The sequence below is a fragment of the Phaethon aethereus genome (assembly GCF_964289735.1).
Source record: "Phaethon aethereus genome assembly, chromosome: 15".
Classification (NCBI taxonomy): Eukaryota; Metazoa; Chordata; class Aves; order Phaethontiformes; family Phaethontidae; genus Phaethon; species Phaethon aethereus.
In genome coordinates, this window is record NC_138591.1 from 17,143,676 (window position 1) to 17,162,406 (window position 18,731).

The 18,731-nt window shown below is 42.9% G+C and overlaps 1 protein-coding gene across 1 annotated transcript in view; it reads left to right on the forward strand.

Annotated features, from left to right (window-relative positions):
- Window positions 1-4,915: 4,915 nt before the first annotated feature.
- Window positions 4,916-18,731, forward strand: part of DNAAF8 (dynein axonemal assembly factor 8) — a gene marked incomplete at both ends in the record, with an annotated part of 91,740 nt that continues 77,924 nt past the window's right edge. Inside the window, 8 exons of the mRNA XM_082006715.1 lie at window positions 4,916-5,062; window positions 7,806-7,922; window positions 8,937-9,431; window positions 12,622-12,718; window positions 13,130-13,271; window positions 14,263-14,409; window positions 15,241-15,306; window positions 17,528-17,896. Of these exons, the coding sequence (XP_081862841.1) occupies window positions 4,916-5,062; window positions 7,806-7,922; window positions 8,937-9,431; window positions 12,622-12,718; window positions 13,130-13,271; window positions 14,263-14,409; window positions 15,241-15,306; window positions 17,528-17,896 (1,580 nt within the window). The remainder of the gene's footprint in view (window positions 5,063-7,805; window positions 7,923-8,936; window positions 9,432-12,621; window positions 12,719-13,129; window positions 13,272-14,262; window positions 14,410-15,240; window positions 15,307-17,527; window positions 17,897-18,731) is intronic.

Consider the following 18,731-nt stretch of genomic DNA (forward strand, 5'->3'; position numbering starts at 1 on the left):
TTCTGGGGTCATGCAAATGCCAAATTTGGCATTGGTGAAGAATAAGAGCAGGAACACACTTTTCAGCAGCAGTTGCTCTTTAGATTGCCTCAGCTGTAACACTTCAAAACCATACTTATTTTCTAAAGAATTGTGAGTGTCTTGCAAGCACCAGCCCTTTTTCTCACAACATAAGCAAAACACCTTTAACTCCTACCTCTTCACTCCCCCCTGGATCCTTTCTCCCACACTTTGTTCCCCCCTCCTCCTTCTTCAGTTTATTAAGACTACAAAGGCACCATTCATTATAAACAATAATAAACGATTCCTTTAAGATATCTGCAAAAGCACCTAACAGCAGCAATTTGGACTACAATGGCAACCCAGAGCCCTCAGGCAAGAATATGCAGGGCTGAAGACAAATGAAAGACCTGAGCACCACACAACCAAAATACAAGGAAATATAAGTGGATTTAAGTGGATCATAAGGGGGAAAAGTAGGAGCATTTCTCACTATAACAGGTTAAAGCTGCCCCTAGAAAGCAAAAAGGCATGTTCACAGTTAAAGGGGATAAAATCCAGGACAGTTTGTAGAAGCACATTCATACGAAAGTGAAACTCACTGTTCTCTCTTCAGACCTCCTTGTTAATTGGATTCCTTAACTATAAAAAACCACAGATGTTTGGTCTTTGTCATAATCAGCCCCACATCAGGTACTAGTTACCAAGACAACTTTGGCAGGTTGACCCACAGTCAACAGGGCAATATTGACATGACAAGAAAGGTTATGCTTGACTCCAGAATATTCAAGACTCTCTCAACCTCATTCCTACCAACTGCACTGTGCCCTAACTGCCTACATCTTTACTTTTCTTTATTTACTCTGAGATTTCACCCCAGCCTACACTGGAGCATGATGTCAGCTGCACATGCACCTGGGAAAATACAGAGCACAGCTGTTCAGAATCCAGAGGAGAACAATAAAAGTGATCAGAGCATTAAGAAATGAAATCAGGGTTGTCTGGACTAAAGTAGAGATGCCAGTAGGGAACATGTGATAACAGCCTTCAAAGACAAATGGTTGCTGCAGAGAGGAGGACAGAAATAATCTGTTCCTTGTGTCCATGGTGAATATGACAGGACATAACAGGCTTAAGTTGCATCATGGAAGATTTTGGTTAAAGACCATAAAAATCCTCGTAAAATAAAAGACCAAAAGTACAGGGATAGATTACCAGCAGTGGTTTGGTTGCTAAGAATAAACTAGACAAACACCTCCTGAACATTTACAGGCTGTTCTTGCTTTGGGGCAGAACAATTAAGTTGACATTAGCTAGAGACATCCCTCAGCCCCATGAGACTGTTACTATTAAATAGCTAGGTGTTGATGTACTAAATATAATTATCAGAACTCGACTGTGCCGGGACTCAGAGCAGGTAGCTAATACCACCCTGTGCTCAATTCAGGGAGTTTGCTGACCGAGCAGAAGAGAAAGCCAGATGGCAGGAAAAGAATAAATATACTAGAAAAGATTAGTATGTAAATCACAGCAAAAAGCACCTTAAGTACACCTTTTGGAAGATAAGGCTAAGGAACAAGTGACTGTAGACAAAAGAGTGGCAGAAGAGCCATACTAAGATAAACAGGAGGCTATTTGAGAAGAGATTGATGCAACCAGTCCCCAACACAGAACGGACCCAACATGCTCATTAATCACCACTCAAGCAACATTAAGCTGTACCAGCTCTGCCAAATTCATTCTCTCACATCCCCTTCCACAAGCACAGATAACATCCATACAGGTCCTTCTGTCCCAAAAGACAGAAGATATCCAAGACAACACAAGTGTGGAGGTTGTTGGAGTTTCCAACTGAGCCATCAAGCTGATAACATTCTTCACTTCTGCTCTTGACTTTGCCATCTCCACTAAGTTCAGCAACAATCTACCAGAGGAAATAAGAAGCCTTGTTACACCCTTCTGTAGGTACAGATAGTCTGTTACTAGCTCAGTCGCAACACCAAATGTTTGCAAAGCCAGAACACCACATCTTCACACTACTGTTGCCTGCTGACTGACCAGAAGTGAGCACACACATTAGAGGAACTGCATCAGGTTTCATGGGATATTGTGGTGTGTGAGAGAAAGAGTATTCCTGCAGCAACAAGCTCCAGCTGAGGACCTACAACACCTGGAATTCAATCCTATGCACACCAGTTGAAAACACACCGAGCTCTTTATCCATACTACAAGGCTGATGCTCTCAGGCATGTTAAAGCACGTATTACACTCCTCAAAAGACAAAATATTAACAGACCTAGATAAAAGGCATAAAAGCACTTCAGGAACTTGGTGCCAGGCAGGCTGCAGTTGCACAGCGATGCGCCTGAAGAGGAGCAAGCCCAGCTGCGGCTGTCAAAGCGGTAACTACATGGCTGTCACCAGAAGTCTCACAGCGAAATGATTTCCAGGTGTGTTATCCCTGCACCTCACCGGGCCACAGTTGCACCGAGGCCCTACTAGGAAGTCGGTCTCAGCCCCGTGGTGGGGTAGGCCGGGGCCAGCAGACCTCGGCTAGCGGAGTGGAACCGCTCCGGCCATGGGCCCACCGAGACCGACGACCGACTACCGCCTAGGGGCGGCACCATAGGCGGCTCCGTCCCAACCATGCCCACCCCACCGCCCACCGGAGAACGGCCACCGGCCCGGCCACCACAGGCCCCACCACACCTCACCTGCACACCCGGTGAGCTCCGCTACCGGAAGTCGCCCCACCCGCGCAAGGACCGCTGGGAAACCTCCGCCGCTCGCTACCCTCCCAGACTACAAAGCCCAAAAGCCTCAGCGGCGGAAACGAAGGTTCCGCCCTGTGCGGCGCCGGGCCAATAAATGGTGCCATTGTGAGGAGGCGGAGCGAAGGCCCACCCAATGGGATTCGGGCTTTGAGGGAAGGCGGGCGGTTCTAAGCAGGCGGGGCGGACCCGAGCCGTTGGCTGAGGTACGGGAAGGGGGGGAAAAATAGTTACAGAAATGATGCGGGCGGGCGGAGCAACGATCGTGGAGGCCTCAGAGCTGCGTTGTTGCTGACTGGCCCCCTCCTGTTTTTTCTTCGTCTTATAAATCACGTCGGTTCGCTTTACCCCGCTGCCAGACCCCAGGCCGGGGCTGGGGGAGCGGAGGGGCTCGGAGGCGCCCGGGTGGGTGCTGTGAGTGAGGGGAAGGGGCGGCCCGCGGCGGGAAGCGGCGCCGGCACGGCGGGTAGCCCGCCGCTGGCCGCGTTGCCATGGCGACGGGGGGGGGGGGACGACCATTGGCGCGGCTGCGCATGCGCCGTTCCGACCGCCATTTTGGTGGCGGTGGGGGGGGTCGTTTCAGCGGGTTCTTTCAGGGCGTCCGTTTCGCACTGCGGGTCTCTAAACCTGTCGCTGTGGCGTGGCAAGCGCCGAGGGCAGGGGTCAGCGCATCCTCTATCTCCGGCGGGCTGCATGCCCGTGGATACCGCCCCTAAGCGAAGGTTTGTTTCCCGCCATTGCCTTCGTCTTCTTGGCTTCTCCCTTATTGCCGTTGCACCCAGGCCGAGAAGCTCCCGGGATGGATGTGACAGGAAATGTCAGTGCTAGTGACATGGATTTCACGTCTCAGTTGGCCCAAGCTCTCCAGAAGACACCAGTTATGTTGGAACTGTCTAACAAGTGTGCTCTTTTTTTTTAAACGTACGGTACTGCTTGCTCCCAGAGAAGATGCTGGATCAGATGACTGATAAACCAGATCCAGTATAACTTCCTTAACTCTGGGACACTGACCTCTCAAGCTGGCAGAGGGAACGACAGTAGGCAGTTTGGTTTTTATCCCTTCGGGACTCCTCTTGCCCTTAGCAACCTCTGCTTGCTGTCAGAGCGTAGTACTCCAGCCTTGGGGGTTTCCCTCCACTTTATCTAAATCAGAGTCAGGGGTTGTCTCGCATGAACAAAGCTGCCACTGTATGGATATGGCATATGAAGTATTTCCAAAGGCGTTTTGCAAGTTGTAAACTCCCAGGGCATAAGGTGAGTCTCACTTTATGTTTAGAGGAGTGTTACTGGTCCATGCCAATGCAAATAATAGCGATGGTGTAATCATACCAACAGTTAATTCAGTACTCAACAACATACAATCACAAACCTCTTAACCTTTCTTGCCAAACAGACATTATTTACTCCCACGTTTGATTTCCCAGGAAAACATGCGATTGTAGCATAAAATTTAAAAAGCGAAGGTTTTCTATGAGGATTATTTCTCTAACTTGTTAGTACAGTAATAGTCCCTACTGTGTTGTCTCAAATCCTCGTGTACATCAAGGAAAACATGAGGAAAAAGTATGTTTTTTAAAGACTTTGAGAGGTCAGAATCCAAGAGAGTACTTACTTTCAACTATTTTTATACAAATCCAGTGACAAAAAAGCATACATAAATCATTTTATCTATCATTTGAGCAGTGAGGAGGGGAATGTGAGGCAAACAGGAAAGAGGAGGAAAGATCAGCTGAGAGCAGAGGTGTCAGCCTTGTCTTTGCTGCATCACTTTCCCTCTCCCTGCAGGCAGGGTGAGCATGCTTTTCTGAAAACTGAGTTATAAGTCAGTAGGGCTAAAATCCCAAAAATGCTTTATAAATGAGGGGCTAAACTGCCCCTTGCATGGATGGCCCCAATGATGAGTGTATACGGTGAGCAGGGCAGAAAGCTTTCAGCAGCTCTCTGAACTCAAGTGGGAAGAAACAACTCCAAAAATGCAGATCTTATCGTTCACTGCTGACAGTGAAAACCCTGGGAGTGCTGAGAATTATGCTGACCCTGAATGTACATGCTTTGTTCTTGCTTTGTACTAATGTTATCCCTTGTGTTCTTTCGTGAGGTGTGCTTAAGCTCATCTTTCATTTGATTGAAGGGAAGCTGCTCGAATGGCCACGGAAGGGCAAAGTGAGGATACAAAGCATCCATCTGAGCCTCCTACAGTTCCCGTTCAGAGTAACAGAACATGTCAGTGGGGAGCCATACTCGCTGCAGTGAAAGATCAGCTCCCATCTCTGGACTCTGACACCTCCACAGTAAGCACTGAAACCTGCCTTTCTTCTTCACTGCCTTTTAGAAAAATCTCTCAAAAGCAAGAGAAGGTCACCTTAGCCAGGCATTTCTGAGTAGCGAGTATGGTATCCTTGATGGGCTGCTTGTTCTGACTATTGTAACACCGTGCATTAATCCACAGCCTTCTGGATTATCTCTAAAATTGTCAGAGTGTAATTGCTATCTCCCCTTGCTGTATTCTTTGGAACCTGAAAATGGGACTGATTTTTCCAGACGATAAGTATTCCTAGGTTGGGAAGAGAAGGGTAGCGGACATCTTGAAGAATGAGCCTGCACTTTTTCTTACTTTGTTCCGTCAAAAATATAGTATGAAAGAAGCATACTGCTGAATTTAAAAGGAAATTTTAAGTTTTTATGCTTGAGAGTATTATGCTATTCATTCTGATAATGTACTTGCCAGACAGTAGGCCTGTTAGTATGTTTTTTCTGTGTATGAGGATCACAGGAAAGTGGTGTTCCTTAAGGCTTTGTGGCCCACTGGAAAAAGCATTTGGCAGATATTTCAATTCTGCATTCTGCTTTCTTCCCTGCCTGTAATTCGCCACAAGCCATGTTGCCTTTTTGTGCTCCAGTCCTACCTGCAAAGAAGCATAATGCCACTAACCATTTAATATAAAGCATAAGATTGATCGATATTGTGCAGTGTTCTTCACTGTTACAGGTTTTTTACTTGCTGAGTCTTAGTGTCTGGTTCAGGCTGCCTCTTGGCTTCTGAACATCTCTGTTCACAGGGTAGCAACAATCTGGTGGAAATAATAAAAATGCCCGCCTCTCTAGTCTAAGATGCCAGCTCTGGCATTGACTTTTCCAAGGTGATAATGTGTCTCAGGACTCGATTATTAGTGGCCTTTTGCCCAAATCAGAATATTTTGCTAATTTTCAAACATGTATAAACTTGAAAAAATATTTTTGAACACTTAAAGGATATATTTTATTCTAACTTAGTGTGGCCCTTAATGATACAAAGGGAGTCTTGTGAGCAATGAAGGAGCCAGAAATGCTTCTATGGGGTATTTATTACTTATTATTAATCAATCATCAGAAGCAGTGTGATCTAGTGGATAAAATGTTGATACAGATTCCATGACTTGTTTTCTGCACCTGGCTCTATCACTAACATGTTGGACAACTTATATTGCGTCACTGTTTCTCAGTTCCCCTCCACCTACATTCTGGTTTTGTTATTTTAAACAACCGTTGCATTTTAATATGTGTCTATATGGTACAGACTAAGGCCCAACACTCAGAAGTTTTTTTAGGCATTCTTGTTGTGTAAGTGTACAATAAGGTTAAGACAGAGAAATAGCTTTTTACTTTGGTGCCAATTACTGTTCTATAATCCCAAATCATGTTGAACATTTTTTTACTTATGAACAATCTCCAAATTCTCTATTACATGCGGGAAAAATTTTCTGCTGAAGGAACTGAGGCAATCTCTTTGGCACTTACATGCTACCCTTAATTTGCATTCAAAAGATCTGCATGTATAATCCCTCTCCTGCTTAAGGTGAAACAGTAGCCTGCTGAGCCTGCAGTTTCAGTGCTGCACCTCTGTCCGAGCGGTTTCCACTTCTGTGAAGATACTATGCACCTGAGATCCGTAACCTCAGCAGGCTGTGCTCCTGTATTCGAAAAAGGCACTGACAGATATGTTTTATGGCCTGAAGTACTTTCATTGCCTTGATATGCAATTTAGTAAGAGGAAAGAAGTTCTGTTGCAGTTTGCTTGGTGTTAAGAGAAATTAATTATACTAGAGAGAATTTTCCAGAGTGTCAGTTATTGAAAATGTGCACTTGCAAAACAAAGGGCCAAGCAGGAAATCTGGGTCCTGACTGCTGAGGAGGTGCTTGATCTCACTTTGGTGTCTATGCATAAGGATTCATCTCAAATGTGTATCTTATGCTCAGAAAAGAGATTTTTTTTTTCCCCCCTTCCCCAAAGCTATTTAAACTCTGTCCAACCAACTATAGATACCACTTTGCATGGTGAATGTCAGATTATAATAATAAGCCTTCATGGCCCTGAGCAGCCTCACCTGGGGCTCCTACCCCCATGCCCGGCAGCTCTATTTAAGCTCAGCTCTGGGGCTTCCATCTTTGTTTGTGCTCTGTTGGAGGAGCACTGGCTTCTAGCTGCAGTCCTCCTTGATCCAGACTTTGATGTGTGAATTGGCTTTCTGGCTTGATTTCTGACCTGCCTCATCGCCAGACTATTGCCTTGTGATCTGGATTCTTGATGCAACCTGGTCACCAGCTCTGGTCTCTCCTGCTTACTCCTCTTGGGTCCTGTGGGACTGGGCTTTGGCTAGCGAGGCCCTTGCTTTTCCAGTTACGTGCTTCCCCTTCCCTTAGGAAGCAGCCCTACATTTGCTACTCTATGATGGTGAATAAAGCAGTACAAAGAATCACTTTGAAGTTAGAGAACTTGCCCACACTTTGCTCAGAGGAATGTTATCAACCTCTATGGTCATTTGATGCTTTACATGTTATATACAATTGTAGCTTGTTCAAAGGTTAGGCCAGCGCAAGACAGCCTAGGTTGCTGCATGTTGGACTGTCAGACTGTCTAGTGAAGATGCAACTGCAGAGAAAACTCTTATCTCTGAATTTCAGTCAATTGGTGACAACACAGGATTTGTCACTGCAAAATAGATATTTAGGTGAGTATCATGGTCTCTCATTTAATTTTTCTTTTTTTGTTTGCAGTCTGATTGTGAGAGTGATGGGGAGCTTTTCATCTTCCAGCGGGAACAGCTAAACTTGATTCCTGACCTGTCAGAAGAACTGATGGAAGAACTTTCCTTGGAAGACTCAAACATGCAGGTTGTTGACTGTTGTGTGCAGGCTGTACTACTGTAACCCCACTCTTCTGGTTGTCTCCAGCGTGGGTAGCTGTTGTTATTTGACCTATTTGACTGAATTGTGTGGTAGAAGAGCATAGTCCCCAGTGCTTTCTCCCACTAGAGACTAGATAGAATCATAGAATCATTAAGGTTGGAAAAGACCTTTAAGATCATCAAGTCCAACCGTCAGCCCAACAGCACCATGCCCACTAAACCATATCCTGAAGTACCATGTCTACACGTTTTTTAAACACTTCCAGTGATGGTGACTCCACCACCTCCCTGGGCAGCCTGTTCCAATGTTTGACCACTCTGTCAGTAAAGAAATCTTTCTTTCTCTTTATAAAGTGACCCTTCAAAGTTTTCTCTGTTCTTGAAGTTTTAAACCTCTTTTGTCCCATCTCCTTGGAGTTTCTGTTATTGTCCTTTTACTGTGTGGTGTTTTTTTTTTTTCCTGTGCGCTAACAGTAACACTGTGCAATGACTCCTAAATTTTTCAGGATTTGAAATAATTTTGGCTACCATTTTATGTATCTAAAAAATGTGGAATTAGTTAGGACAGTGTGGTAAGGAGGATGAGTAGGAAGTTAATCCCTTGAACACCTTTTCAGACCTAATATTATTACATTGCTTATGTAGTGATGAAGATTAGCCATCATAGGAAGCTGGAAGAGGAGCCAGCTGACCCTGCTGTTCCATAATGGGAAAACTGGCATTGTGCTGTTTTTTCCCAGTTGTTTATCTTGGTGTAAGAAATGTCATATGATGAGCACATGTAGGGAAAATGAATTTCAAGGATGTTTAGCACTTCCTGAAGTTAAAGTCTCTGGAAAGTAAACAGTCTTACTGTTTTCTGTGATGGATATGATGTGTGCCGTTTCCAGATGGTGGTTGAATTAGAGCTGCTATCTTCCACCCACTTTGTTTTGCTTTATTGTCAGCTTCCACAGCTGAGGGACACACGACTTTTTACATGTATTTTCTCTACCTGTAGCAAACCCAGGAAACAGAAAGGCATCCATGGGGGATTTGGAACGGAGATCTGGAAGGTTTTGGCTTTCAGGAGAAAACAGATGGTGTCCAAGTCATTGCAAAAGAAGATGTACAAATGATTAAAGATGAATCTTTCAACCTTGCTAGCCATACTGAAGAAATTTCAAGCCAAAAGGGAGCTGTTCTTGAAGAGTCTCTTGCAGATTCCACAGGTCAGCTTGAAAAGAAAGAACTGGGCAGGAGACAGGCCAGGGAAACAGGGAACTCCTGGCTTAATACAGCATTGTCTGTGGAAGGGCTGGGCAGTCAAAAAGAGAGAAGAAAGCTGATAGAGACAAAGATACTCTCCAAAATAATTCTGGAGCCGTCACCAGGCCACCCACAGCTAGATATCAAACCTCCCTCGCATGGCATTAGCAACAGTCTAGAAAGAATTGCGAAGGAAGAAACCTCCTCAGATGATCATCTTCAAGAACCGTCCCATTTGTCATTGCGGGTAAGTGGCCCAAACAAACAGTTTTGGGGGGTGCTGCTTGTGGGGCAGAGGGCACAGTGCATTGCCTGCAGAATCCTACTAAACTAAAGAACTGAAATGCCAAGTCCTGCATGTACCACAGTGTTCTTTGTTGCTTTTGTTGTTGTTCTGAACTTGGGTTTTGTTGGGTCATGTGCTATACGAGCTACCAACAAACTTTGTCTCATAGAGCTGTCTTTAAAAGTCTATAATGATAGTAAAAGCCATGGGTCAGCAGGGTAGTTCATGGGCTTATTCAGGAAAGCCAACCACAACATCTGTCCCTGGGAGGGCAGGGAACTCTTCTGGTCTCAGGCAGACTTTGCCAGTGAGCTTTCTGGCCTTCCAGCATCTTGTCTTTTCTGTAGCACTGTGGTAATGCTGGAGGTGGGCTTAGGGTTGTTCCTGAAGTCTTAAATCTCTTCCACTGAAGGCAGGTTCTTAGGTCTGTGGGACGACCAGCTCACATGTGCTTAACTGGTATGTGGCTCCAGCATGGAGAGGTTGTTCTTTTCAGTACTATAGCTCTAGATCTGTACTTCCTGTATTGATTTTTAAGGTCATTAGGACTTAATCAGCATTGAATGTGAACCTGATATTTCTATTCAAATCCTTCTATAGTATCAGAGTACAGATGTTTCCTTTGCCCTTTCATCTACAGTTACAAGACTAAAGTTTTTGGTATTAGAGCAGTTCTAGCGTATGCAAAGAATGCAGGTGCTTGACTGCTTTCAGTTTGTTTTGTTGTGTTTTTTTTTAAATTGTGCTGCATCATTTAATCCTGCCATTATTGGAGGGGATATTTTTCAAGTGGTTCTAGGTTTAATTCCCATCTCACCTGCCGTAAGTCAGTTGCTCTGTTAATTCAGGAGGCATGATTTTCCTTTCAGAACCTGTTTGATATCACTGACTTCAGTGAACTGAAGTCTGATGCTTTTGGGTGAGTACTGAGACGAGGCTCAGTGTATTCTCACTTCCCTGAAGTGAGGGCACAGCTGTATCCTTTGCATGCAGGATGTATGTGTTTAGATTTGAAAGCTGCTTGTTAATTCCCAGCTCAGTAAGGTACCTCAGTTTGTCAAGCAAAGTTGTTAAAACTAATATACAGTTTCTGCTTGATTCTAATCACATCAGTTAATTTGAAAATAATTTTTTTCTTAAAGTATGTTGAAGTCCCTTTCTGTGTTAGAAATGGAATTGTGCAAATCTTAATTTCTTTTTCTTCTGGACTGTGTATGGTACATTACAATAGTGCTGTTACTGTTGCGGTTTAGGAGAACAAAGCCTTACTACAGCAGGTTAGATGGTAGCTTAATCTTTTTATTATAATGGTTTGTATTTAAGCACTACTATTGAAAAAGAAGCTTAGTACCAACTGCATCATAATTAAAGCAAATGCCTATGTTGTCTTTCCCTTCAGGCTGTTTGATAAAACAGCACCTGTACTGACCTGTGACATGGTTACTACAAGTAAGCTCAGCTGTCAGTCATTCTTCACTCTTCCAGACCAATACATCTTGTTGACATTGTTGAACCAGGATTAGCTTTGTGTTGGTGTGAGACTTCAGCTTGTGACTCTACTCAGGCTTTTACCTTTCATCAGCTGCAGCATGTAATATTAGAGTAGATCTAATCGTGGTTCAGGTATGTGTGAAGATTTATTGCTCTGGAAAGAGTGAGAATCTTTTCTTAAATGGGAGGGGCAGATGATGGAGGTGTTTACAAGTTGAAACTGCTTGTGTTCGAGGCTGCTTCTGGTTTTCTAAAGCCCTTGAGCGGTCATATTAAATGCATGTTAGTTGTAGTTGTGACATAATTGTCATAATTGACAGCCACCTTCCTTTTAAAGAAAAACCCATGAGTACTTCTAAGTTCTGTTGATGATAATATTTCAGATAGATTTGGATATTTTTAATTAAAACTTTCATTTCAATATTCAGAAGTGTAGCCTGGTTCTCATGTCTAAGTTAGCAGTGTGCAGTGTGAGCATATCCTCAGCCAGTGTATGTGTGATTAATAGCAACAAAATTGATCCTGTCTTCAGTGTGGGATAAGCGGCTGTGAGATTGCAGCTGATGTTGACTGTGGCTAGAGAAAGGGGAATTTGCCCTGGTTGGAAGTTGGAGGGGGAGGAAAAAGCTGTGGGCTTCATCTCAAAGAACTGAAAGGCCAGAAGTCACCCTCATGTTAGTGGCAGTAAGGAGTTCTCAGCATTATTCAGGATCAGAATATGTACGCTTGGTCTTGTATTGGGCCATCTTTTAATCTGTTTTACTGTCTCCAGTGGTTTTCTGTAGCCTATATCAAAAGGGTTCATCAATCTCGGAGAAAAAGCCTCAGCAGAAGTGGCTGAGGCAGCTGAGTAGATGCACTGTCCAAAGGGATGTAGTAAATGCATTCCTCTCATTACAGCACTTCCTTGTGGAACTGCTTAAAGCAAACTGGCAGTGTAATTAGGGGCATCATCTTTTGGAGGTAGTGAAAGGGTGAGGAAAGGTACTGGAGGGATGGAAAGAGGGAAATAAAATATGTGGGGATCTGGTGCTGTTCCTGAGTTTGAGGGATGAAGGGGAGTACTTGCTGTTGGAAAGACTCCACCATGTGAATACATGTGGAAGATTGAGCCATGTGGAGGACGTAACATGAGTTATGCCCCAGCTTATGGTGAGAAAGGTCAGGTGGATGTTTAGGATGGACTTACGTTTCTCCTTTTAAGGGGCTGTCGGGTCAGTCCATTCTAGAAACATCTTCTAGACTTTGCAGCTTTAAGTGGGGAAGGAGAAGGTACTCCACCTCTTATGTTTGAATGAGCATTGGATGATCCTTCACTGGTTTCTTTTAGTAATTATACTGCACTTGGCTACGCTAGGTGTGCAGAGCCTTGGCAATGATGTGAGGCAAGTAGCGTTCAAACAGTAACTATCCTTTTCAGACATGCCAATTGTTGAGGCTCATGCTGAAGCAACTGTGTCCAGAGTGACACAGTGGTTCATATACTGGCAAGTGATAGTGGCATCGTACTGTTAATAAGTAAGGTGAACTTCTGTGCCATTTGTGCATTTATATGTGGCAGAAGAATCTGATGGAGTTACTACAAAGAATGGGAGTCAAGGGGACTTTTATTTTGTAGCAGTCTTTTGGGACTGAATTTTCTGTCACATTTGTCTTTCAGAATATTGAGAAATGGGATCTAGACAAGATTCTTGAGGAGCTGGAGCAGCAGAAAGATAACACTCATGCAGAAGTTGCTTTCTCCTCAGCACATTATGGTAACACTGCTAAATTAATTCCAACTTCGCTGAAAGTGTATAAAAATAAATAAAACTCAGGTTCTTGTGTTTAAGTCATTCCCTGCAGCAGCATCTTAAATGTTGATATCATAGTGGTTTTTAATGCCTCTGTAAAACATTTTTACTTAATTAGCTTCCCTCAAGATTTCATCTTGCTTTTGGAGTTTGAAAACAGTCTTTGTGGCCTGTCATGGCCTAAGGGTGAATCAGACAAGATGGATGAAGGTTTGAAGTGAGTTTGTCGGAGCCAGATGTCAATAGTATCTTTATTCTTCTCTTTCTGACAGGCTGCAGAGAAAGGGACAATGTGAAAATGAAGAAAGGGTATATTGAGTGATCCCTTGTCAGAAGACCAAAACTGCTGATTCTCTTTTTGTTGCTTTTCCATAGAGACCTTCAGGGGTAGCTCTGAAAAGCAGCTCATGGAAAACCTAGAAGAGCTGTGTGCCAGGCAGTCCACGACAGTGTCTGCATGCTGCAGGTGGCCATCAGCCAAGCTCTCTTCCTTTCAAGAACAGCAGGAGAATAAGAAGTAGGTCCTTTTATCTGTCATATATACTAGGTAATCATGGCTGCCAGTAGGGATACCTGGAAAATCATGGTGTTCTATAGGTGCTTTTCTCTGTAGCCTCTGCAGAAAGCTGCTGGTGTAGTTGGATTATGCTACAGGGATGTTAAAGGAAAAAAAAAAAAAAAACAACCCACAAAACCCTAAGACTCAGTCATGTACATTTGATGATAAACAGTCAGTATCCTGCCACCTTAGCATTTTCTATCAACTACCACCTTTCTCTAGACCTTACCAGACACTTGAGACAGATGGGAAAGGCAGGAAAACAAGGCTAAGCAAATTATCATGGCCACATTTTTTTGTCATCTAGGGTACCAGTTTCTCTTACTGGTAACTCAATTTAGCTAAAGTGTACAGGATGATTTTTTTTGTAGGTATCAGTAGAGGTGTCAGTGCATCTTGGATGGTTCTGTGCGAAGGAAGTGGATTTCCAGACTGTTCAGAGGGAACAGTGTCGATGGTGGCAGCACAGAGGAAAGAATAGTGAAACAAGCTGTAAAGGGGCAGGTGCAATAAGGATACTTTTTCCAGAGCAGAGAGAGTCATGATTTGCACTTTGTATGCTCTGAAGGATAAAAAGGAATTGCCAAAGGAGGCAGAGAGGAAAAAGGGACCTGTTTTTACTGATTGACACCGGGTTCTTAAAACTTCTAACCTCCTTGGTACCGTAACTGCCTGCCTTTGTTCTACACAATGATTTGATGTTGTTGGTTTTTAAGAAGTAAATATCGCTCCTCATGCTGCCTGCGATCTGTATTCCTCGGGGGAAGCTGAATCTTTTGAGTTCAGCTTTGTAAGGTGATGGATAGTAGACAGAAGCAGAGTTTGGATCTGTACAGTAGCCAAGCACAAAGCTCGTTTCACAATCAATTTTGGTCATAATCCACACCCTGCAGGGCTTCTTGTCCGGATAAGGCAGAGGACATGCTGAAACAGTGTTTTCTATACTTAGGGATGTTGCCTTCCTGTCATCTTCACAAAGTTCTCTAAGGATGGACATGATGAGATTACAGTGCCTGCCAGAGCCTGTAACCGTGTACATGGATCTAAGAGATGCTAACCCGCAGAAGTCTGTAATGTCCCCTGATGAGAAACAAAGGTAAATTCTGGCTTTATTGTTATTGAGAAGTAACAAAAAGTAGGAAACTGAAACCTTCTCTCTACATCTCATGCATGTGAAATAGAACTTTGAAAGTGTTCTCTTCTTCCACACCCCTATGACCTTAGTAGGAAGATGTAGCCCCTATCTGAGCACAGACATATTCTCAAGAGAGAATAACTTGTCTTAGAACAAGTAAATGTGTGGGGATGCAGGCAGCACAGAAAGGACATACAAATGATCCAGGAAAATAACATTTAGAAAGTTTCCATCTATAAAGGAGTGGGCAGTGACTGCAAAGCAATGCTTGCGGCTGAGTTGGGCTAGCGTTCTGACAACACTGTATACAAAATGGACATCCTTGACTATGCTCCTGGCAAGAAACTGTAAGTGCTGATTTCTGTCTCCTGTGTGATAAGAGGGCCTTATATAGTCAGTTATAGGAGGCCAAATTCTTCTGCCTGCAACAGATTCTGGCAAACGTGTCCTTTCCCCGAGACCTAATGGTGTCTGAGGTAGCTGTTGGCTCTCTTCTCAGGATGTATATTTGCTGCGGAGATGGGTTGATGAAAACGGGCACCGGAAGAAACCTTGTAGTTAATAAACAGCTAATAGTTAATGTATAGCTAATACATCTTGATGCAGTTGCTTGAATTTTTTTTTTCTTTTGCTAGACTAACAGTATGGAGAAGTATCCATAACACCTGGAGATCTTCCCTGAAAGTATCTCTCCCTTTTTCATAATAGTTCTAAATTTGCATCCTAGAAATGACAAAAAGCCAACATCCTGTTGGAACAGAGTTAACTAATATGGTCTAATTTGCTTCATAGTGCAAGCGACAGCTCCACTGAAGAAGAGGAGACAATGACAATTAAGGACCAGGCAGAAAGGAGAATGTAAGATTCTTTACCTAGTTCAAATGATACAATGTTCATTTTTTCTGAGACTAAAATAATTGCGCTAACAGTGATTAGAGTGAAAGCCCATGTACTGAAATATCTTCATTCCTCGTTGTCACAGCAAAAGCGCCCAGCCCAGTAATGAAAGTGTTTCAATCTGGACCCTGGAGATCACTTTTCTTTCTGTTGCATGGTAAAGATACTGAACCTAGAAAATAGTTGGTGCTTGAGGCGGCACAGCACCTTGCTCCTGTACAGCTGCATGGAAACAGCTCGAAAGACAAATAGAGTAGACCTGAGTGGCTGGGGAACCTGACTCTTTCTCCAGACAAGTTTGAGTGACATGAGAACTGTTTTTTAAATGACTCAAAAACAAACTTTGAAAATGTTGTAGAGTTGACTCAGACAAACATTTATTTTTAGAAATAGTAAAATAGGCTAGAATGGATGTTGATTTGAAGAGACTACTGAATATGTTGTGTGGGCAGGGATGCTCTCAATTCTCCTTAACTAGGGGGAGAGGAAGCAGGGAAAAGAGAGAGAGTGTGATGGATGGAATCCTAAACTGTAGATTCTCCAGTAGGCACAGATGCCAGCCTCTTCCTGTTGCTAAACTCAGGGCTTGATTCATACCTATAGGTTTTTAGACATTTGTTTAATGTGAAGCAGATATGTCAAGATTTAAACATCTTGCTGCATTGATGCTCTGGTTTACATTTAAGAGTCTGATGCATGTGAGTTCACATCACAGCAGTGCAGAGGACAAGCAGAACATTTGTATTGTTGTGCCAGCCAATTACTCTTTTTTTTAATCGTTTGAAAGAATAAATGATTGGACAAGGAACGGAGCCTAAACACTCAATATAATCTAGAACATCTAATCCAAAGCCAGCATAAAGCGGGGACAAGATTATGCTTGAGGAACTCTCACTGGCACTGATACAAATGCATAAGTTCCATCACTGTAAATCCAAAGTGATGGAGAGCAGAGCTTAGCCGATTACATTTGGATTCGTTTTAACGTTCCTAAAGAACATACACAAATGAAATGCACAGCAAAAGTTTTCCAGTTCTGTTTCCAAGAAAGAAAGCCTCATGGTCTCAGCAGGGCAAAATTCAGATGTTATCGCAGGGGGTCAATGCCAGTTTCACTCTTATCTGGACAGAATTATTACAGGGCTACATATTCTGTAGTACAAAATACCTATATATTAGGGCCCTGGAGGGTTAGTCATCTTGATCTCCAGACATTTGCTTAGCCTAGAAAATATGCTGTTGGTTTATCCATGGAATGGTCAAGTAGTCAGTGCCATCTCTATAACATAAAGCTGCTCTCCAATACATGGCGCGCTCTTAAAATTCTCACTGCTTAGGCATACTCCTTAGTCCAGCCATCAATGTTAAATGTTGATAGGCTGGTTCTGGATATGATGGCAGGAGAAGTGAGATCCTTAAGGAGAAAGAATATTCTCCATCTGGCTTTTCTTTGTTCAGAGAAGCGTAGGTTTAGTTTAGGCAGGTACAGCAGTATGGTGCTGTGTGCTTATACACACCACCTAACATCACCATCGATAGCTAACTCAAACAATCTGTTACTCAGTCCATGTACTTCTCAGCTACCACTAAAATAAGGTATATTATTTGCTTGTAATCACCAGATGAACTACAAATCGATGGCAGTCTTCCTGTAGCAGATTACTTGGGAGACTCATTGAACAGAACTGCAAGAAAAAATAACCATATCTGCCCATTATGTCATGATAGGACATTTCACAACAGAATGCTATCACAACATTGTGGTTGCTAACAGTTCAGCAGTCTCATTACCTTGGAGGAGACACAGATGAAATGAGGCCAAATGCTCAAAAATGCTAAAAATTACTAGAAGAACTTTTCTTCTGCCAGTATCCAAAGGGGACAAAGATCTGTAGACTCTAATTTCCATGCCAATATTAAATTTGTTCAGGGCTCTTCTAGTAGGTGTGTGTTGTGCCTGAAATGCAGAAGAGGTAAGTAAATTGCCAGTAAGATGAGTTTCATGATCTGTCACTGTAGTGTTTTGTGTTGCCTGTGTGCTGATGCTGCTATTACAAATAACTATTATTTGTGTAGATGCCCAGTCCTTGTTTTGAGCTGTCACTCATGCAAGAAGTTCCTCGGAGTTTGAATTTATTCATATAATTGTTGATCTTGATTAAATCAGTTATTTTCTTTGCAGGAGGAATTGCTCAGGGAAAAGCCTGCTACTGCAACAACTCCGTACAGTCCGTAAAGAAGCCTCAGCGCTTCTTCATAAAACGTCTACCTTGGCTGAAAAACTTGAAGGCATAAAACAGGATACAGAAAGTCTGGAAGAGATAGGTTCCTCTGAAATAAGTCAAGAGCAATATTTTAAAGTGAGGCAAGAGGCAAATATGGTGATTCCCAGGAAACTGATGAGATTGAAACCAGAGAAAAGAAATACCCCATTGTCAAGCCGTGAGGGCAATGGAGCTGACATAGAAAAAGAAAACAAAATGGAAGCCGAGAAGGTTAAAAATTCACGAAACTCTCCAGAGTCTCCTCTAACTACAACAGAATTGCCAAGGTATCACACAAGAAAAGTCATCAGTGGTTTTATGGCTTATCTAATTGTCTAAGAGTAAAGAACATTACTTATCCAGTCTGTAAGTTGGAGCAAAAGGATGTCTGGTTTTCTGACCTAGAAAGACAGCCAATCCTGGCAGCTATTGCTGAAAGGTTTAAAGCCAGCCGAACTTAGTATATCAGTGAACTGGCCTGGGATTAGACATGCTAAGGCATTTCTGACATTGTAAATTCAGCCATTTTCTTTAGTTTTTATTCTATGTAAGAGGAGGGTAACACAGTATTGATCTCCTTTGTGAAGAACAGTACTGAGATTTACTAAGCATAGCATCATAGCAGGTAGGTCTAGAAGGGGGTGTCTCCCTCTACCACTATAGAGTGAGGTAAAATCTAATTCTTTCCTGGCAGATCTTTGTATAACTTGGTCTTGAAATCCTCAGTGGGGATTATTCCTTGACTCCTCAGGTAGTACATTTTGCTGCTTAATTATCCTTACAATTGTAAAACTTTTCTGTAAGTCTAATTTAAATTAGCCTGAGACCAATTCAAGCTTGTTTTTTGTTGTGTTCCCAAGAGGTATGGAAAATGATTTATTCTGTTTCTCAGCATAAAAAACCTTTACAAACTGGAAGATGTATCATGTCTCCCCTTGTAACTTTTTTCCCAAACAAAGCAATTCTGACTCTTAGACATCAGGAAAAGTGCAAGAGCTTAGAGGGACAAAGTACACCCATGAGGAATGCGTTATAGCATAGGAGTATCTTGGAAAGGTCAAGAAAAGAGATAAATAAGAATGGTATCAATTGAGGAAATAGCAGTGTTATTTGGGCCTCTGC